General features: G+C 42.3%; 1 protein-coding gene across 1 annotated transcript in view; it reads left to right on the forward strand.

Moving 5' to 3' along the window:
* DPP6 (dipeptidyl peptidase like 6) overlaps positions 1-23718 on the forward strand; it is a 587423-nt gene that overhangs the window by 446623 nt on the left and 117082 nt on the right. The window contains exon 8 of the mRNA XM_088450360.1: positions 826-946. Coding sequence (XP_088306486.1) covers positions 826-946 — 121 coding nt within the window. The remainder of the gene's footprint in view (positions 1-825; positions 947-23718) is intronic.

Consider the following 23718-nt stretch of genomic DNA (forward strand, 5'->3'; position numbering starts at 1 on the left):
CAATTTCTGATGGCAGCCCATGAGGCTGCCATCAGAAATTGTTGACATTTTTGGTTTGTGTCTTATTTGTCTATTTGAAAAACAGGGGGGCACCACTGCTCTTTCTGGCCCAGGGCACCAAAATGTCTAGTTATGGTTTTGCCTTAGTAGATAACCCCTTCACCCAGAGTTCACCGATTTTTGTATGCAGCCCTATGGTTGTGCTGCATAAGTCAAGCTGACTCACCCCAAAGTAAATCTATGACTATATCACTGAAGGGAGATTTTAAACATTGAAATGTTCCGCATGTATTTAAAGAATATAGTAAACAATACAAAAATTATTAGTAAATACATAAAAATGTGCTGTGTGAAACAACGATGCAGTGGATGGTAAAAGTTTATCATAAGATGAAGCAATAAGAAAATATACTGTAGATGTATCAGCTGTCTCATCACTGGTATTGTCTAGACATTCTCTTTCTCCTTAGTGTTTATTGTACTGCTATTCGTAAATTCCTCCAGCAACCAGTAGTTATAGCGACGTGCATTGTATGTACAAGTATACACAGTATACAAGCTGTGTGTGTTGTGCCTTACAGTCATTTTGGCAAACATATTGGGTACCTGTCCGGTTTGCTCCTACAATGCAAAATAGGTCCTTGCCCTGTGAAGCTTATAGCCTAATTGTAAAAAGCAGCTGCTTATTCATAACTTATTTACAATTCTTAAATAAACTGTATTTATTTATTTATTTATTATTATATTCTGATAATTATAATTAAATCAAGTTATGTAATGTTTACTATCTGACCGCTGAGATTGTTTCTGTCATTTAAATTCCAGATTTTTATATTTGAAAATAACATCTTCTATAAAATGAATGCAGACAGCCGGCCCATCCGCTTGGTCTCCACTGGGAAGGAAGGAGTCATTTTTAACGGGCTGAGTGACTGGCTTTATGAAGGTAGGACGGATCGCTTTGAAAAAAAATTGGAACCGTATGAATGATAGCTGGCATTTTACTGTAATAAAACCATACATTAGGGCTTCATACAACAACATTACAGTCCTTCAGTCCTTCAGATGCCAATAACACTCAGGTATGAAATGTGGCAAAGGGCATTGATAGCATTTTGGTGACAGATCATCTTGTTCTTCACATTGCATCTGCAGTCAGCGTTCCGAAAGGTATGCATCACTTTCTGTGTCTTGCCCATAAATAGCCCTTGTGTTTCTGATGTATTGGGTGATGCATCTGGCCCAGCAGATGTACGTCTCGCTGTAACATTGACATGAGGTGTAGCTTTGTCTCTTAGCACCAGAACCTACATCATTTGCTGCAGCTTTCTATGTTATAACTGATTTAAGAAAAATTTATAATTACAAATGTAAAGGGACAATAACATACATACTCTGCATATCACAGGACACACGTCTGTCATTCTTAGACTGGGTACACACGTAAAGATTTTAAGTCCAACCATCCAACTAGTTGATTGGTTGGAATGAAAATCTGGTAATGTATGGGAATAACTGATGATCAGCAATTTGCTCCTAAATGCCAGAAAACAGATGAAATTGGTCGTCAGACAAGATTGTTAAATGTTTGATCTAAACAATTTGTTCAAACAACAGTTTTTGTCCATTTTCCGGCATTTGGGAGCAAATTGCTGATTGTCATTTGCTTTCATACCTTACCAGATTTTCATTCCAGCCAATCACCTAGTAGGATGGTTGGACAGAAAATCTTTACGTGTGTATGCAGCTTAAAACTTACCTATGACCAGCCATGTTGCAGTTTGTCATATTTGAATACAATAATTTTTAGTCCTGATTAGAATTATATGGAGAATGTAGAAAGTATTTAGTGTCAGATTGGGATACATTATCTGGGACATGGGACCAGTCTTTAGAAAAGATGAAAGTAAAACGAGTATTTTTATGCATTACATTTCAAACCACAGGGGAAATAGGTCATGATAGCGATCTGTTGACCTATGCTGTGCTGTGTGTGCTATCTATATGGACAGTGATAATACACATGGAATAGAGGAGAGGAGCAGACACCATTTCCCTGCTGTAATCTCTGTTCCATGCATATGGTTACTGACCGTGTGTGCAGCATGTATAAGACCCATAACCTGCTGTTTCCATTTGTTCATAACAAGAAAACATCTTTTATCTAGATGAGTTCTAAAACTCACCCTAAGCCTTGGAGAGAGATAAAGTGGCTGGAGATAAAGTACCAACCAATTAGCTCCTAACTGTCACTTTACAGGCGGTGTTTGAAAAATGACAGGAGCTGATTTGTTGGTACATTATCTCTCTCCACTGTATCTCTGTCCAAAGCTTAGTACATCTCCCCCTAATTAAGGTATAACATTTTTTAATGAGCCAAATTCACAAAAGTTGGATCTAGATAAAAGAATTCACAGCTATTAATGTCACATACAGCTCATCTCTGTACGCTAAGCTCAATGTTAAGAGCGCTACAGTCAAGAGTGACAAGAGTGACCTTAAATCGACCACCCCTCTTTGGAATAAAATAGTCATAAGTCACAGCCACAGTGTACTCTGGGCCTCATTCAGCTTGAATCGCAAGTCTGCAGACGCACGCACCAGGTCGATGTTTGCGTTCTGTGCATGCATGTAATGGGAAATGGGCAGCTGTATATAGTGGTGGGCGTCTTGGTATAATACTGAGATCACATTCATTTGCTTATATTCGCAGCGAGCGGGTGCGTGCGATTGCAGACTTGCGATCCATGCTGAATGAGGCCCTCTGTGCCCTACTATACACTGGTAGCGCTGGCATCAGTAATAGATACCTGGAAGCTGCCCAGTGACTGACGGATGACTGATTAGGCTGAGTAAGAAAAACGTTTTTTAGGTAGTGCATATGAATGAGGGCTTTTTATGCCAGCTGTGATTTTTAGGTCCCGGCTTCCAAGATTATCAGATTTGTTTTTGTTCATCACAGTAAGATCAGATTTTGCTTCCAGATATTTGATGGGGACTAGGGGAGCGCACACAATTCAGTGCCCTGTCAATTTAGATGATTTATGTGTGGCTAGGATAAAACTCCTTATTCACAGGTGCAAACTGATCAACTCCCACAGTTAGATGTTTCAAAATGCACAAGACAAACAAATGTAAAAATGAGCATTAAAATAAAGAGGCCATATGCACCGATTGGTTCTGTCACCTAAAGATTTAGGGGGTGATTTAGCAGAGGACGCAGGAGCTATCGCAGCTACAAACATGCGATAGCTGTAATATAGTAATGCAGCAGGGGCATCACGCCTCCTGCATGCATTACTGATCATAGCTGCATCCAAGGATTCAGCATCGGATCATCTGCTTGTCTATCGGGCGGCTGACTGACCATGAGGTCACGCAAGCCGGCAGCCACAGATGAGTAAAGGAGGCCAGGAAATCTCTGTCAGCTGACAGAGATCCTGGACTCTCCACTCCCCCCAACGATGGCGACAAGCCTCTGTTTTGGACAAATGGAGCCTAGAAACGGCAGCAGTCTGCGTGCGGGATCAAAGACCGTACTGCACTTGCGCAGTACAGGTCAAACACTGATGTCAGTGGGGCCGGCTTCAGACGGTAGGCGTTCCCATAGGAACGCCTCCGTCTGGCAGGCACGCCCCCAGCACGCCCACCAAAGGGGGCGTGCTGTCAATCAACATAGACAGCACGCCCCCTTTGGTGCGAGACCCGGAGCGATGGAAAGTCCTTCGCTCGCCGGGTCTCGCGCATGCGCATGACGGAGCTCCCTCCGTCGTGCGCATGCGCAGTGGGGACCATCGACCCACTTGCGAGCGTACTGCCGCTCGCGAGTGGGTCTGAATGACCCCCTTAGTGTCCTTTCCTTGGATCCTCATACAAATCTATGATATATTGACCTCAACAAAATCCTGGGGCAAGGTTAACAATGGGGAGGATGGGACTACAGTCCCAGGCCTCCACATAAAAATAGGCCGGTCATAACCTTTTTCTTCTTGTATGTTACTATTTTTTTTTTCTTTCTTCTTTTGTCATACATGATTGCTATGTGTAACTATGTAATTTTTTCATTGTCCCTACCACTTATATTTCCTTACTTCTGCTGATGTGTTGTTTTTACTCGCTGTATGACTATATACTTATAATAATAAACGATTTAAAAAATCGACCCCTCATTGTGATAACATGATGATAACCAGCCGCCCGGCTGGCCACAATTTTGGCCATAAATCATAAGTATTAAAATTGTATTTCTATTATCCTCACAAAATGATGCAATTCTTCTACTTTTCTGTATCTAGGGAGATAGTGATAGTGTAAGGGGTGTACACACCACTGGTTACACCCACACACCACTAGCTACACCCACACACCACTAGCTACACCCACACATTGCTAGCCACACCCACACAGCATCAGTCACAGCTCCTCTGCTTCTCACAGTAGTCCCTTAATCATTTTCAGCCCCAGGCCTAAGTGGCTCTTTATCCGACTCTGCATGATCCAAGTGGTATGTAACAATAAGGATGATTAGCTTGAGTAAGAATGTAATACAATTGAAGGGTTTTCTTGTAACATAAATGCAATTAACCTCTGCACAAATCCTGTGAATGTGATCTCAATTATATACGGGATATGATATGCATGGACCTATATAAATAATATACAATAAACATACTGTAATATCAGCTCTTCAGTGACAGATAACGAATGCCACAGTGTGATGTTAGGAGAGCCAGATGCTGCTGGGTCCCTGGAGTGTTGCTTTACTGATTGTCATTTCCATCCTGTTTTCTTCTCCATAAAACAGCACGACAGGATATTAAACACAACAGCAACAAAAAAATGGGGACTGTATCTAAGGTTATTTAACCTTTTCTGCTCTGTAGCATCATTTAAAATCATAGATACAGTAGTCTTCCACGTTTTCTTGTGCAGTAGAGTAAAATAGGCATTATATTTTCCGTACAATCATAAGATTGCTGGTGGCACTGTCGCTATTGCTGTCTGTAGAGTTCCTATGAGTTTGGCCCTTGAAATAGAGATCTATTTCCACCAATATTAATATATATACATATAAACTATTTTGCTGCATGCTGTATAGCATGGAAATGCTTTATTAACAGAAAATAACTACAATAGCGCAAGCTGCCATTGTGATGTTGTTAGGGGTTCTGAGTACAATAGTCTTCATGACCTGGGACAGCTGGGATTCATTTAGGAAATGAGAACTTCTGGGCATTTTTTACCATATAAACTAGTAATATTATAATAGGTCTCCTCCTGGGGTCTTTGTCAGAGGCCGATGTAAAAACTCACAACCATAGAGAAGCAAGTGCCACCCCAAAACAGAGGCGATGATGGAGAATGGCTGTCTGACTTTATGTCAATATAAATGTCTACATGTCAAGGTTCAGCAACAATGCAAACTTTGTAGAAACAATAAAGAATGAATAAAGGTATGGTCAGTGGTACTTTTCCCATTAGGCATGTGCCTAGGGGCACCACTTGTAGGGGTAGGCGGCACTTGGATGCTTGTTTTATTAATCTCAGTCCAAAATTTACCGGTAACTACAAAATATTTCCACTGTACTTTACAGTATGGTATCTTGACTGGAGTGTAGACAGGTTGAACATGCACAGTCTGCCCATGTAAGCTGTCCTCTATAGTATACTGTATATGTGTATACTGTATAATGAAAAATAAAATGAAATTTCATAGCGCATGGTTTGTTTTATTATATTATATTAAACTGCCAATCGTCAAATGAGCATATAACCAAACTATGAAAATAGCAAAATTAAGTGTTAGGGGAGGGGGGTTCTGTTGTGCCCTAAATCTGGCCCTGGGAATGGTAATGCGCATGATCCATACAGTTTAATACGCAATCTGAGTGAGTCCCTCCATGTACAACAATGTCCATTTTGATGCCACCGAAATTGGCAAATGTGTGGCTGGTGCATTGGGGCAAAATATGTCTCATCTGTATTCATATAAGAGTCGCACAGTTCTTGGTTGGATTCTCTTGCTTCTCTGAATATAGGAACAAGCAGCACAGTGTGTGCGCCTGATTCAGCATGGATCACTATTTTGCTTATAAGCACGCAACTGCGTTGCTAATATCAGCAGTGATATGTAAATGTTTGCATTCACATTGTGAACGCAGCCTGACATAAGGACACCCACTTCCCCATACTCATATCCATACACTAGGGCAACATAGCGAAACAATCAAGTATCATCGGACCCAGACGCACAGATAAGGCAGGTCAGACCTCTCTCAGGAATTGCTTATTTCTGCGCACGCTATGAGACCTCAGGAGGCGTCTGGTATCACAGTGATAATTTATGCATGCCCGTACAATGGCGTTGAAATACACTGGCACTCCTGCATTCGCATGGCCACCCCCCCGTCACCACCCACAAATGGCATTTCCTGTCAATCACTCTGTAGAGGGTCTGCATAACCTCTGCCTATGCAGTTCTCACCGCAATGTCTGGTTCGCACACGCGCACTGCATATGCATGCGCAGTGCAAATTACTCGACCGATTGCGTGCTTATACGCAACTGCGTTCCTTGATTAATTAGGCCCTGTGTCTTGTCCATACCCAGATGACACACTTGCCTTTGGTTTTTTCTCTCTCCCCCCCTTTTGACGCGGGCGGACAATATGCCCACACCATGTGCTATGCTTCTTCTGGTTTCTAACTTACTTGCAGTATCAAATCAACAATTATAGTTTTATAGCATTCACTCCTTTGCAGGCAATGGCACACTACTTCATTCTCAGAGATAATCTCGGGTAGTGTCTTGCTTGCTCGCTGTGTGTCTCACACTTAACACCTTGGTGCTCACTCTTTTTTGGGGGGCATTTCTGCCTTTTGATTTCCTGGAATCATTGCTTTACTCTGTACCATATCTAGGGAATCGGGTGCTCCTTGTAAAGTGAGGACATTACTAAATAAAACTTACAGTGTACTCAGCTGTGTGGTGATGTTATGGCATCATGACATTACGCTCTCTGCATTTCTGGGCTACAACATCACGGAGGCTCATAAAGCCCAGAGCCAGGAGCTCAGAGCAAAATGCAAGGCTAGGATCATTTGCAGAGAATTGTCCCTGGCATCGGGAGGCTGCAGGCCACAAAGTGGTTAAAGTTTGTGGGTGGCAGAGCCAGGTGGCACCCCTTGACTAACGCCCCTGACAAATGCCATTCTGGGTAACGGGTAGAAATGGTGCTGTCCTTACTTGTTGCTGCTTGAATTCTTTCTGATAGTCTTCTCTTTCCAACTTTCCTGGCTTACTTTTACAGCTCAAACAACACAGTGGTGCGCTTAGTGGTGTGCTTAGTGGTGTGCTAACAGTGGTGTGCTTAGTGGTGTGCTAACAGTGGTGTGCTTAGTGGTGGGCTAACAGTGGTGTGCTTAGTGGTGCGCTAACAGTGGGGCGCTTAGTTTATCCAGAGATTATCAGTGAATTAACAGCAGTTATCATATAAGGGATACTGCCCAAAAACCCCTTCAAAATATCAAAAACTCAAAAAAACATATGTCTGCGCTTATAAAAACTCAAAAATATACATACACTCCAGCACTGTCAGTTTAACTTTTATTTGAAACAATGTATTTAGAGCATTAAAAAAAGAGCTGCAGTTCTTATAAATAATAAAATAGATACATATTATTCAATCGTAGACATAAATATGCACTGTTAGGTCCAATTGATCCTTAGAACTTAGCTGGAGACTAGTTTAATATCAAAGCAGTATATATATATATGTGGGTAAAGGGCCTGATTCAGAGCCAGACGCTATTTGCGGACGGTCGTTCAGGAAAAGGGGGTGGCTATTGAAATGAACCGTTCGCTCTTTGCGGTCTGTTGACGCCTCCATGTCTGAACGAGTGAACAAAACTTGCAGTCGTTTTTTGGATAACTACGCCCCCTGGCCGCTCGCATCCTACGTCATGTCCGCTATTTATTAGATTAATCGAGTACATCGACCAGCGTATGAACTGCTCACTAATCTTGTGGTTGGTTTTTCCTACCACAATCTTGCAAGCAGTTCTGACTATAAAATAACCCAGTGACGTGGTCAATGAAGCTCCTGTATTAATTATGCACACCCATAAAACGCCCGTTTTGACCTTTAAGCACGCCTGCGTTCTGATCTCCACTCCCCGTTTTCAAGCACCTTCCCCTGTTACCACCCACATACGCCTCCTCCTGTTACTCAAAATAGCAGGCATTCGCTATTTAACGAACAAACGATTTTCGGCCACACTGACTGGTTCGCGCATGCGTATTAAAATCCGTACGCATGAGCAGTTGGGCAAACATCGCTCGGAACGAACGAGCGGCCGCTTACGAGCGGCTCTGAATCAGGCCCAAAGTCCCGCTTATTAGAAAAGTTAATGAGATGTGCCTGAATACTCTTAGGCTGAGGCCCCATTTATTAATGATCACTTTTGCAACGCGATCAGGACATGACAGTACCGCCCATGATCCCATTGCAAAATGTGATCATAGCGGCCGGATGTATCATCTGGGACAAGCAGGGACACGGGCTCCAAAAGGATCATGTCCTTGCGATGACTCCAGAGAGCTGCTGGCCAGTGCCGGGGCTGTTGCGCATGCATAGTCCCGTATACTGCACATGCACAGCCGCCATAGCCGGGGAGGGTTCCGCCGGATCCCTCCGCCCGCTAGTTATGCGCGGTGTAGCCCATAGGTATCACATTCCAGATATTGGGAAATATGGCAGCATCACATCCCCCATAGAAACCTATGGGGGATACGACTGCCAGCGGCAATGGAGGTATCACAGCAGGTATCAGAGATACCTGCTGTGGTCCCTCCTTAGTACATTTGGGGGATACTTAAATTTATTGTAAACCCCCGAAAATACCTCAAATATACTTTGATAAATGGGCCCCTGGGTGTTACACAGTCCGCATATACTGAACTCCATGTCTCTCTGTTCCCACGGGCAAGTACCAAGAGGAGTATAGTTATTTGGGCTAAAATCTCTCACCGCTTACCCTCTAACAGCAATAGCAGTCTTCATATCCCAAGAAGTTATCGGCATTGATGGTTAGTGTGGCCGCGATGTGGCTCCTGCACCAGCAGTATGTCACCTGACACTGGGCACAGTGTATATCCTTCCTCGAGTGATAGCATAAGGGGCAATTGGAATGGAAAACCCACACGTTGTAGTCCCGTTTGCCGTGTGTATTCACTTGCACAGTCCGGGTAATGCGGATGATCTTTGGTTGTGCGGGTAAAGCAGGAATGCCTGTTAACCTCCTTCTCTTTAAGCCACAATGAGATGGATAAATCTCGGCAGAGTAAAAAAATCCACAGTCCAATATTTAGAAGTATCAGGAACAAGGCAGCTCTCGGTCATAAAACCCTTGACGTGTTTCTCCCCTCTCATAGGTTTTTTTTTTTCAAAAGACTATAAATACTTTTGCAGCTGTAGGTTCCCCCCACTTTTCTGTAACAGCGATTAGTACTCTATTCACTACTTGTTCTTCTGTTCCTCCTCCTCAGTTTCTTTATGCTTTCCCTTAGTTTGCTTTGTTTCTTTGGCTCTCTGCCTGTCTGCTCACTCCAGCTACTATCCAGCTCTCCTGAAGCTCCATTCCTCAGTTCTCCGTTCTTTACAGACTGTTCGTTGGCCATGGTAATGGCAATGCACTTGCGTTGTGGTGTTACACCATTTGTTATTTTGTTCTAACTGCTTTTGTTCTTAAAATGAAAAGAGCTGTGTACAGAGTTTTTCATGTTCTGTGTGATAGTTTTTGTTTTGTTTGAAGCCTATGGGTGTATAGTGGTATATTACCATTGAGGAAACAGTGTAACCTGCATGTTATCCATACCTCCCAACTTTTGATGATGACAGCTGGGGACATCTGTGCACCGAAGGCGTGCTCCCGAAAAAGGGGGCGTGACCTATACATAAAAGGGTGTGGCCTATCATCATGCCCCGTTCACATCACTAAGGGGCGTGCCCAGCAACTCCGATATGATGGGCTGCCCCCGGGCTTCCCCCCGTACTGTGAATAGATGCTGTGCGCATGGCATCTATTCTCGCTCTTGTTACCCACTGGGGGAGTAGGGGATTACAGCAGCAGGGGGAGGAGAGAGGACACTGGGGGAGACACAGCAGCGTGGTTGGGGGGGGGAGCACCAGCTGCAGAGAAATCCATAGGACATGGCAGGTGTAGGGGGGAAAAGTATCACTGACTCCACAATAAGAGCAACTTATCGGAAGTGATACTTTGGTTAGGGAGGCATGATGAATGGCTCCAAACTGTTATTTAAACTTGCAGCAAGATTAAAACATAATTATCATAAGTGATAATTATGTAATGATGAATAGGTCCCCTAGTATCAGTCTTCTCCAAATGAGAGAGCATCTGAAGAATTAGATTAATGTGTAAAGATATGTTGGTGTTAATACTCCCAATTAGACCATTAGTGAATGATGAAATATAGCTTGCTTGATTTGCATAGGTTGCCCCATGCAATTAGTACAAACATAAGGGCAGTAAGTACCCCAATATATGTCAAAACCCATTAACCCCCGCCCCTGCCACACTCACCCTGCCAGGGCTCCCCTATTCCCCCCTACATGTACAAACACACACTCACCCTGCCAGCACTCATTAATCCACACCCACACTCACCCTGCCAACACTCATTAATCCACACCCACACTCACCCTGCCAACACTCATTAATCCACACCCACACTCACCCTGCCAGCACTTATTAATACTCCCCTCCCACACACACACACGCATACACACTAACCCTATCAGCACTCATATACAAACACACACACACCAGACATACTGGCTCCAATCAGCTGCAGCAGCAGTTCCTCGTGTTGCTTAGGGGACTGGCGCTTACTATGAGAGCGCCAGGCTGGCAGCACCAGAGAGATGAGGGGAATGCAGGAGAGAGAAAGGGCGGCCACCACTGCTGCTGAATTCTGATTCTACCACACTGACAGGTTAGAGTGCAGTGCCAGGGGCTGGGGGAGACCCGGAGGCTTGCAGGGACTGAAAGAGGCATCCCGTGTTCTTTTGTTTTTGTGTACTCAGCGGCGCCCTCCAATGCCCTGCAGGTAACAAATAGCGCTGCAAGTCTCAACCCAGCCACTGATGCAAGGGGTGCTATGGAAATGTTCAGCATACGCTGAACTCTGTACCTATTAGATAACGGGTCTAGGTCATCTGAAGGTAGAGAGCCCAAGGAGGAGGTGTAGAGTGTAGCTGGTGTGTAATAGACAGAGCCACGCACCACACAGTACAAAATACTCCCCCATTACACATTATGCCACACAGTACAAATCCCCCCCATTACATCACACAGTACAAATCCCCCCCATTACATCACACAGTACAAATTCCTCCCCCCTTACACATGATGCCACTCAGAACAACTTCACCACCCTTACACATGATGCCACACAGTACAACTCCCACCACCCTCTCCCTTACACATGATGCCACACAGTACAACTCCCCCCCACCCTCTCCCTTACACATGATACCACACAGTACAAAGCCCCCCAACCCTCTCCCTTACACATGATACCACACAGTACAATGCCCCCCAGGTCTCACTCTCAGCACTTACCTGCGTCACTGTGGCGCCCTCTCTGCACTGATGGCTGCAGCCCATCGCTGAAGGAACGGCTCCTCGGCGCAGAGCACTGTGGAATAGGACTGGGAGAGATGCCATGACGTCTCTCCCAGTCCTGAAGACACTACAGCAGATGGGGGAGGGGGTGGAGCTCAGGGGTCTGACAGTCAGGCAGCGCTTCCCGCTGTTATATGTAATAGTAGCGGTGAGCCCAGCAGAGAAGGAGCCGGGCAAACAGTTACTATTATACATTGCAGCGGGCGGCCGCTGTAGATGAAAGGCAATTAGAGAGGGTAATCGCGGGTGGAGGCGGCCAGTTCCGCCCACAGGGCATGTGCGCTTTGTGCGAGCTCACCGGCCACACCACCCTAGTTACGGCTCTGGTAAGAGAAGTAGGTAACGAGAACAGGAAGGAGGAGGGCCCTGCCTATGGAGCTTACTGTCTATATGTTGGAAATTCTAATAACTTTTACTTAAAGAGCACCATTAATGATACACTTACCCATGCTAGCTAATATGTAATAATAATTATCATGTGAGACCAACTTTTCCATATTTTATATTCAAATATTTCATGCTTAACATTTTAAACACTTACATAAGCCGTTGAACTGCTGCTGTATAATGTTTCCATTATAAGATCGGTAGTATTGTAATTGGAATGATTATTATTCGTTTTCAATATTTTAAAAACACTTGTGTATATGTAATACATTCATTTATGTGGTTGCTGCTTTATAATGCACTGCTTATAGTATTAGGCCGTTATCAATATAAAAAATTTATTGTTTCTAAGTGTACCGGGAAATTCTGACTTTGCGGCCTTTTTCTTTTTCTTACTGTATAACTGAAAGTAAAATAAATGTAAAAATAAAACATGGTAAACAATTTAGTGATGTAACAATACATTCTGTACCCAGAGACTGAACAAGCCTTGATGGACAAAAAAACAAAGTATGAAAGTTATCTTGCTACTGCCACCTTGTGGCTAAATAGGCTGTGGACATTCTAAAGTTGTATTAGATTATTACATTAAATGAATACTGTTCACATGAATTCCTTGTACTGAACCACTATGGTTTATTAATAGATTTTCAGTTATTTTATACTGTAACTAAAGCAAATGATCATACAACAAATAAAGAACACAATGAATAAATAAGCCACTGCTTTTACAGGCTACTCAGCTGTGTTACAGTAGAACTGTAAATCAATGGCTGGTAGGGCTTAATGATACTTGTTAAAGTTTTTTTTTACCTGAACGCTAAGCGATTTTTCTTGTAATCTTTCCTGTCCTTGTTGCTGACGATAATACAACACTTTACCATTCAATCATTAAAGAAAATACAGCATTCTCACTTGGCAGTTCACAGGACTGTAAAATTAATGATTGTGTTTATGCAAGGGGTGATCTCTGTGTGCTGTGTGTGAGGGGGTCATCTCAGCACAATATCTGGGGTTTCTTCTGTACAGTACAGAGGGGGTCTTTGTGTAAAGGGAAGGATCTCTGTAAGGTGCAGCTTCCTTTATCCAGTATATATTACAGCTTTTACCTGAAGTTACTTGCCTACTTTTAAATTCTCCTCTTCAGGAGAAACCCAGAGAGGAGATGCAGCTGACCAATTTAGGGGCTCTTTATGTTTTTAGACCCTGCCCCCATGGGGAGGGACTAAAATTATCCAATGCACGTCATTTTAGCCCGTCCCTGAGGTATTATCTCCCCATCACTTCACTAGGAAGTCAGGCAAGAGATCCACCCACTCTTTTGGGGATGCGGGGGGCTACCTGAAAAATTGTGAGTCTCCTTCACTTTCCGGGACAGTAAATAAGTATGATCTGGTGTTATTATACACTGGGCAATAGAGGGAGTACACACAGGGAAGTTTTTTTTTTTGCAGATTGCAAATAAGAAAAAGAAAAACTCTTTTGTCGGGGCACGCTTGTGAAAACAATTATATGTTATAATGTACTGTAAAGGTTATTTGAAAAATAAAAATATGTTTTTACAGCATTTGATTAATGACGATTTTTATGCCTATATCCGATTGGTGTATTTATATAAATGTCTATGTATGGCTCAAGTGCAGAATACCATTAATTCTGCTAATTAATGATTGTACTCACTATGGGGCCCATTTATCAACAAGTTTTATCATACGGAACGAGTTATAAAACTTATTGCGTATAATAATGGTGTGCCAGCTTCTAATTGTCATCTGTTTGAAAAATGACAGTTGGGAGCTGATTGGCTGGAGCACCATAATCATATGCAACATGCTTTAAAACTTGTTGCGTATGATAAAACTTTTTGATAAATCGGCCCCTAAATCTTAATAGGTATTAAATAATATAGGTGAAATTGTGATAAATATGATGTAGTCTGTGGTGTCACTCTCTGCTCTCATGCTGCTAGCACACTCTGGTCTATATAGCAGAAGTTTGTGGCATCAGCTGAGTGTGCTAGAAGAGCAGAGAGCGACTCCACAGGCAGAAAAGAGGAACTGCACGGGTTGTGACAGGTGCAGGGTGCTAGAATGAGCATTATGATGTATATCCTATGTTATTTGAATGCCTGACTCTTAAACCTATACAGGGGTAAGAGAGTCATCACAAACTGCCACAATGGAATAATATGTCTTTGGTTACAAGACTGCATATGTGACTTCCTGAGCTTTGCCTAATCACTGCACCAGAGATAATTAGGTTGGCTTTGATATACTGCGAACAAACATTTGTTACATTATTACTGATAATTTTGCAATTTCTGGAGGATCTTATAAAGATTATCCACCTATAGTAGTTGATACACAAATTGTCTATTTTTTCAAGGCTAAGGGGTCAATCATGGCGTTAAAATGTTTGCAACAGCACGGCATCCCGCACCCCTCACGGCCCGCTCTGGGCCTGAATTTGCATCATTTTGCTCGGAGACCTATGGGGCTGCGAGCACTTATATGCAAATTCAGGCTGCCTTAAGTGCGCCCATTGTCACGATGACTCACACCTGCAAGTACATCGCTTGTAATTGGATTGACCTCTAATATTGTACACTGCTATAGCTAATATTTTCGGCTGATTGTAAAATAGGTATTGTTGTTTATTTATACCTCATTTACTACACCAAAATCATACATAATATATGTTGTTTGGAACATTGAGGTCAATTATTTAATATTAACTTTAATATTTATGTTTTTTGTTTATTTTGCTTTGATTTGGTGAGGGGCATCTTTGTCCACTCACAAGGGGATATCTCTCACCCTTATTTTAAGATAACTAAACACAAAAGAGTTTTTCTTTTTTGCAATCTGCAAATAAATGTCCCTGTGTGTACCTTGCATACCAAAACTCAGGGTGCACCACCAATGTTTTTTTTTTATTGCTTTAAGATTTTCCTTAGAAGTTCTACTAAATTGTTGGCTATACTATTTTTGCTATATGTGTATACTGTGTAGATCTTCTTAGACCACTTAGGAATTTCTCTAATCCTGAGAGAAATCCCTAATCCATAACCCCCCCCACCCCCATTCCCTTGTCCCCTCCCTCTTCCTCTCTTTCCTTATTACACTGAGAAGTAGAGGGAGTGCAGGTGGGCTCGAAGCCAATATGCAAATTCAAGGCTTTCCAAATGCTTGGCCTCCATATCTGTAGTTTTCCGTTTTAAAAATCAAATGGGAAACATATTTCCCGTTGTTGTTGTGTCTTGATATAATATAGCTGCAGTGATCTAAGTGTCAGCTGAAGGAGTCAATTCACCATCATCCAATCAGAAGTGGCTAGATAGTGCTGCTGATAGTCTTCTTTTCATAGCTTTGCACCATCCCTCCAGTACCCACTAGACATTTGCCTCCCACCTGGGGATGCGTCCACAATGAATTATGTTGCAGGTAGATGAAGATGCCCTTACTGTAATCTATCCACTGTATGCTTGCCTGCCCCTATTCTATCTCTCCTGGCGTTTTTTGCTTATGGCTAGATCAACAATAAAGTCTGCAGCACATAAATTGCACCCATGCATTCAATAATACCATTTAATCATTTACATGAAGTATATTACCTAATAGTGAAGAATTAATGATAGTCAGGGTATAGAAGACCTGTTAATATACTAGGCTCTGCTGCTCCACATCTAATCCACGGTATAGGGTGAGGTAGTGAGAGACCCGTATTACATAGTAACCCTTGGAAACAACAGTCAATATCACATCCCTGTTGCAGATGTTTGTTTCTGTCCTCTGCTGTCTTACCCATAAGGGCGCTGGAAAGTGGATGAGAGAACTACTGGGCTGCAGATGGATAGTGGTAGCAGTGTATAGATAGATTTACCAAGGAATGCAAGTATATTGTTATCACTCTGAGAGTATAAGCATAAAATACTGTGTGGGCTCCACGGATATCATGAAAGAAATAATACAATCGTACCAAATTTTATCAGATTGTTACCATATAGTATAGACAGAACGAAGGTCAGGGTGTATAGATACCTCTGGCTACTCTAGATTCTGCTGCTTCCCATCTTACCCCAGGCATCGGGTGGGGAGTGAGAGGTCAGTGTGCTGCAGTAACCCTTAGGAACAAAAGTCACTATCAAATCCATTTTACAGGTGTTCATATCAACCATCCACTGTCTTCCCCTTCAGGGCATAGGGCAGTGGATGGAAAACTACTATGCTGAGGACAGGAGATGATAGGAGTTGGTAGGTAAAGTATCCCAAATAACAGCAGAATATTTGGTTAGATAGTATCGTCACTTACAGTGTATGGCTGTTAAATCACAGGAACTGTATAGTTTCTAGACCATCTTTTTTAGTTCCAAGTAGTTGATGAGTATATTGAAATAACAATAGAATAAATGAACATAGAGTGCAACTAGTTTTTAGCAGCAAGTAAATAGCAGCAAAAATGAAGAATACAATCGAGTATATTATATCAGAAAGGTTCATTAATACAATCAGGTTTGGACAATACCTATCTCATGGCATAAAAATATTTTTTATCTATGCAAAAAATGCTACATTCATAAATAAAATACACAAATAATTGCTTATAGGAGATTCAATACTGACACATTCATTTACTTTCTGCTGATAGTTATGTGTGTGGTTCACAAAGGTAGCTCTGTTATATATGATATAAATGGAGCATATAAATTATAAACCCTGACAGAGAAACCCTTAATCATAGTTTAAACAGGCAGCCTATGGAAGTATCATGTGTATATACACCAAGTCTCCCTTTATGCAAACAGCAGTGCTGAGCTCTTACAAAGCCATGTGAGGTAGAAATCCAAATACAACCTGGGTGTAGGGGTGTCCACACTGCGCAGTTGTGGGGTACCCTGGCATCGACACACGTTTCGCCTGCGTGGCTTGATCACGTACAATCAGCTGCTAGGGTTTCCTGCTTCCATTGGTCTAAGGCAGATGGACCAATCAGGAAGCCTGCTAGTTTGACTGGCACTTTGATTTCACCAGTAACAATAGGCTCTGTGAAGAGCATCATGAGTCTAGCAATCTCCCTGATTGCACCTTATTCCCATTATAAAGTTGTTATATTAAAAAAACAGAGATACATACATTCAAATTGGTTAATTAGTATCAGTTATACTAAGGCACAATGATTCCTATGGCTGCATTTTCTGGAAAGTATCTATGTATTTTCATCAACAAATAGATCTTACTAACTGCTTTTGGGCTCGTAAGTCAGTTTTATGACAGTTTTATGACACACCTCTCAGATGTAGCTGTACATGTTCACTGTGACGTGCGCTCATAGGTGCTGTTTTCACAATCTCCCTGAAATCTCCCTGAAATGCTTTTTCAAAAGTAGGTAAGTATACTTTCAATAACAGTTCTTGATTAGTTTGTGCATATACTGTACACAGGCAAATCAGATGATCTCAACAGTTAGCCCCTGTACACACGGATATAATACACAGTCATGTATAACAAGGAATAGCTGCAATAAAATGTAATGTTTAATACTGACAATAGGAAACCATGTTACTAGAGATGGAAAGCTTGCTTTATTGATTTAATGTACTGCTTGTACAAAGTCAGCACAATAGATGTGTACGCTGTAAAATCATCATTTATTCAGATGCTGGCAAATAGCAAATCTGATTTTGGCTTTTCTTTGAAAACAAATATGTATTTTAATAGAAAATTCTGCTCACCTTTTTACCTCTGCTCACCCTGATAGGGGCACCAAATGGTCAACTGTGAGCAGGGCCGTAGCTAGGGTAGTGCGGCCGGTGCCATGGCACAGGGCACCGCAGGTCAGGGGACGCTGTTTGGGCTTGTCAAATTTCTGTTTATTATCATTCTCACTTGTAGCTTCCTCTTATTTCATCCCCAGCATCTCCTGGCCTCTCCTATCTCTTCCCTGGCCCTTCCCCATGAAGCCATGGCCCTTTTATGGGTGCATTATGTCCCTTTGAAAAACGAGGGGGCGCCAATGCTCTTTCTGGCACAGGGCACCAAAAAGTCTAGTTACGGCTCTGACTGTTAGAATGAGCCTTTCTGCCTATGTCCCTGTAAGATTAACTGTCTCACACTGTTGGATCAAAGCAACACTAAGGGCGGTAGTCAATTGTTTCTACCCCCCTTCGCACCCGACGGAGCTATTCAACTGTTGCTCCTGTCGGGCGCGATCAGCTGCCGGCGCTCCTTTTCAGCTCGCAGCCCCATCGGGGTGTGAGCTGAAATGTGCTAAAAGTTACCTGTTTGGGCACCCAAACATCACTTTTAGTGGTCGCACCCAGCACTTTGGTCGGGGGTACCTGCTATACGTGGCTAAACTCGACCACTTTGGGCGTGATGAGCGCGAAAAATGGCAACAATTGAATAGCGCCCCGTGATCTCCTGTCACTTTAGACGGGAGATCCGGACCGCGTAAGCAATTGAATATCGCCCAATGTGACCAATACAGATAAGACAGTAAAAGCAACACTGTCACTGACAGATGTTTTTCTTTGCATGGGTACAGATATGGAGTGCAATATTATAAACGCTATATATTTATTACAGAGGCTCCAGTATGCTCCATGTTACCAGCTCTTAATTTTATATTTTAGAAAAGTTTTTCTCAGATTCAACCCCTGGGTTGATAAAGCCTCTGCAGGAGGAGGCGAAAACGGTCATTACATGGGCACTTCAGCTTACCGAATTTATGAGCCTCTGTTTTATAGTTTTTCAAGTGTGAAGTGTTTGCAAAACAAAACTGAAGATAAGTCTGTTTAGATTAGTACATTTTATTTATATTGTCATTTCCTGGGGACAAATTCTCAACGTGAAATCTCAAAGAATAACATTCACGCATGGAACTCAACTGTAATCTGTAATTGGAAACAGATTTTCTGATATTCAATGTTATTATTTTTAACTTATATAATTTCAATGGGAAATATATAGATTCCCAGGTGTATTATAAAAAACAATTATTGTTATTGTTTTGTTTAAGTGGAACATTGAGCTCACTAAAGTGCCTCGTGCACATAGAGAATAGGATTGTGTAGAGGTGCAAAATATTTTTTTTTTAAACTTTGTTACACTGTGCGTCCGCACGTGAAATTCAGCAGTAATTGGGGCTTATTATGCAACTGTCTAGTAAACTATAGTCATGTGACACTGAGCTATAGCAGGAAGTGTAAGTACTCACACAGTCCTGGGCAGTCTCTATGTAATAGTCAGGGACCATCCAGAGGTCCAATTAGGTAGCAAATCCGGATCCAAGCAAAGGTCATGCATAGCAGTAATCCAAACAGTAGTGAGGCTCCACAGCAAAAGTCAGAGGGCGATTCAGAGAATAGTCAATTGCATGGTCAGGGCAGGCAGCAATCTAGAGAAACATCAGGGACCAAAGCAAAGCTAAATACACTAACAGGCAGGCACAGGTGTACTGAGCTCTTTTGCCAATCAGGAGGTTTCTAATGAGCCAAGCCCCCTTTACAATATGGCTGAAATAAACAAAGCACCCAGCTGCTTGGAAGCATCCATGGCAACTAAGAAGTAGAGATGGCTATTAACGGGTTAACCATTGATGGTCACCATCGATGGTGCCATCAGTGATTTTTTACTAGTTATTTATATAGCACATACATATTCTGCAGCGCTTATTCATCGATTACATAAAACCATCAATGAAGAACCATTGATTTCTTGCACTTGTCGATGGACATCACTGCAGAAGTGAATGGCAGGCAGCGGAAAAATCACTTAGGGGGTGGGGCATATCCGAGCAGCTGCGGATGGGGCTAAGCTCTGTTCCCTGAGTAAGGGAAATAAAAAAACATTGCTGCCTTTCCACCATCAATGGTGAAGTACCATCAGATCTCAAACATCAATGGCAAAACCACCTGTGGTAAACTACTGATGTCAAAAGTTTAAGTGACCAGGTACTTCTCCATCCTCAGCACTTGGCCCAGACTCTGGTCTTAGGAGTATGAGCAGGGGTCCACATGTGTAGTGAAGCCATGGTGTCTTACAGAGAGGAATATAGAGAAACATTGCTGTACAAACACACATAACTTTTGCTATGGGGCTAAGTGATTGTGGTTTATTATTATCCTGACAAATGTCTCAGAGGTGAAATTTAGAAACTGCTCAAAAGCAGTTGAATGACAAAGTGATACAGTATGTATTTATTTTGTATCATAGACATATTCAGGAGTGCTGAGAGGGGGGGTACCCTACCAAAGATATACAGTAATGCCCCCAGAATAGTGTGATCATGCCCCCTTCTGAGACATTGTAGCACAACATCTACAGAGGTGGGCAGAAATTCCACTGGTGTAGCCATGCTCCCGAAGAAATGGCAAGGTCTCCTCGCAGTGGGGCTTGCAACTTCTCATGGTGCCCCTGGACAGATTTGCTTATATTAGTTGACTTTGCAAAATTGCAACATTCCCTGGGGCTGAGCACATGGATGAACTACTTCATTCTTTCTGGCAAGCACTACATAAGTGTTATTTATTAATGAGAGTGCATTTAATAATAAAGTCATTAAAGACACAACAGGGGATCCAACAAACATAATATTAAACTTTCTAAAACCATTTGGCACTGCATATATTTATTGAATAATAACTGCAGCATGTTTTCTTCATTTGAAATGAGAATACTAAGAAGTCCAACTGTTAACAGTATTTATACACAGTGTACCTTATATAGTTTTACCAGTTATTTAAACCTGATAAAAAGATTCTGCAATTACAAATGCAACCATAATTGATACAAAAAATCTGTGGTGGGGAGACTGACATTTCTGCTATTATGTTGTATTTTTCATTTTGAGCCATTTAAAAATACTGTAGCTCATTTTTAACTTATTTTTAAGGTTCAGTTGAAATACATTTAAAAAAAAATGTCAATTAGTAACATCACTGCAGTAATGTAAGCAGTAGCGCACATATAGAATTCAGTATGAATAGTATATGACTGCTGTGTTTGCTGTGTTTGTTATATTTGTTGTGCCAGCAAAAAAATTAATGATTGCAGTTTAAGCTCTGCAATGACATATCGCAGTGCACGGTGTTATTAAAGAGGTGACAAGTGTGTAACATAAAGGTATACTCAGACGTCTGCAGGAATAGCTGTCAGGAAAATGTATCCGTGGAACATAAGCATGACTATATGACTCATAAAGATGTAGATTAAAGCCTCAGCTGAATTATCATGGCATCATTTTCATTGAAATGATATCAAGACTTCGGATTAGTTGTGTCCAGGGTCAAGAGCCAATGTCACAAATTTGACCATTGTGAATATGGAATAGATGATAGGATTTTGTTATTGTAGGAATAGTAGGAATAGAATTATATATGGTACATGCACAGTGAAGAGTCCAGGGGATTTGTACAATTATTTTTCTCCGCAAATGATGAACTATAAATATTTTATGAAAATCAAGGCTGTTACAGGAAAATTGGTATCAGTTCAGCGTCAGAGCTCTCCAACCCACTATCCGCGCACCCAAGCTTCCTTTCCAGGTACTGGGATTCCCAGAAGATTTGAGACCTAATTATAGCAGCATCTAATTTTTTTATATTTTTGTTTCATTAGGGTTTCACTAAGGGTCGAATTAGGATTTGGAAGCTTTCCTAGGTTGGACTGGCCCACGGGGGTACAGGGGAAATCCCTGGTAGGCTCCACTGCCAGGTGGAGCAGGGTGACTAATAAACAGTGCTTGGTTTGCTTCTATTGAAACTACACCAAGATTTTCCTTATGGTTAGCCAAGCGTCTGTGGTGGCTGGCCGCAGCACCTCTGGTGGATTACCACACCCCTTAAGAATTAACCCTTACCACTATATTCACCCCGATGGCCCTTTATGCCCCAGTCTGACACTAAGACTTGTTGTGGAGTGTTAGGATTAGAGATGCAGCACCCTTGGGTTTGGGGCAAGTTTAGCAGTTTCAAATCAAGTGAAACGTACAGCTGGCAACCTCTACTCTGCTTTGAGCATAGTATGGAAGCAAAGGTCACCCACCATTGATAACATGGAGAAATTATATTTATGCATACAACTGATGGTGGACTGGGGTGGCAGTACTGAGGGTTTAGCAGGGGGTGTCCTGTGGTTTGAGTCTTTAGGGAAGGGTCTAGAAAGTAAGGTGCTGGTCACTTCAGCCACTTCATCTTAGCATGAGGACGGGTCTGCCACCTGGGCTCAATATATTTAAAGCCTCCATCTGATGCAGCAGTGGGGACAGGGCCACCCTCCAGCTCAAAGGCTATCCAGACTATGCTACAACAGTGGTGTTACAGCATCTGAGCACTATCTAATCAATTTTCTTTTTGCAGCTTACAGCCACTTTCACTCACTATAATGCATGCATAGGGTATCAAAGCAGTTGCTCTTTACTGACCCTTAATCTGCTATAGGCCAATCAGGCTTCATGGATCCATTAGAAAATGATTTACTAACATTGGTTAAAACATTGTTTCAAAGGCATCAATGGTGGTAAACCATCAACCATCAAACCCTAAAACTAGGATTGGTGGAGTCTATCAGCGCTGTCAGTCCTCTCCTTTCCTGGATCTCATATAAACATGATCAACAAAAAAGTAGAAGTGGGTGTCCAGAGGTGGGAGTACATTAGGGAAAGTTTGCTAAACTAGAAGGCACTGGAGCTCATTCAGAGCCGCTCGCAAGTGCCCAGTGCTCGCAAGCGGCTCGATGGTGCCCCACTGCGCACGCGCCATGTCCAGCGTGCGTGAGCCCCGTCCAGCGACTGCAGCTCAGTCGCTGCAGGGCTCGCTACAAGACAGGACAGCTGTCGATGGTGAGTGACAGCATGCCCCGTTTTGTAGGCGGGGAGAGTGGGTGGCTGCGCAAACACAAGCGTTCCCTTAGGAATGCCTGCGTTTGTGGGACTTCCTGCTCTATTAGAGCAGGAACTCCACTCGGCCTTGCGGTAGCCGAGACCCTACCACAGGGTCTCGTAGCAAGGCCGATGGTTGCGATAATCGTGATGACCTCATGGCCGCTCGCACAAGCTGTGGGAGGTCTCCCACAGCTTAGCGAGTGGCCAGAGAAAAAACAAAAACAACACGACCATCAGACCCTGTGAGCTGCCTCTGGCAGCGAGCGGGTCTGAATCAGGGCCACTGTACAGAAGTGTACAACCTGTTTATACCTTGCCATCATATTTTTTTTTTTTATTATAAAGTTTGTTATTTATTGCATAATTAACAATGAGATTCTCAAAATGGCAAATCAGTATAATCTACTTTACAAATTTTTTTTTCCCACACTTCCCCAATCCCCAGTTACTGGGAGACTTTATAGTATTCAATACTACTGTATTTGTATGCAAACAAAAAAAGGCTGCTGGTATTAGAAAAAGGTCACTGCAAAGCTGTCTGATTAGTAAGTAAATAACTGTAAGTATGTCGGTAATACATAGGGGCATATCCAATTAGCCACAATATTTTTGCAACAAAAATTACCGCGATCATCACGACCATTATTTCATTAACATGGAAATGCACACTCCAAATTCTCGTGCTATCCAATTGAAATAAAAATGGTTGCAGTAATTTTTCCTGTAAAGAAATAAACGGAAATTT

This window comes from Taudactylus pleione, unplaced genomic scaffold (assembly GCF_031769625.1).
Source record: "Taudactylus pleione unplaced genomic scaffold, aTauple2 ptg000517l, whole genome shotgun sequence".
Classification (NCBI taxonomy): Eukaryota; Metazoa; Chordata; class Amphibia; order Anura; family Myobatrachidae; genus Taudactylus; species Taudactylus pleione.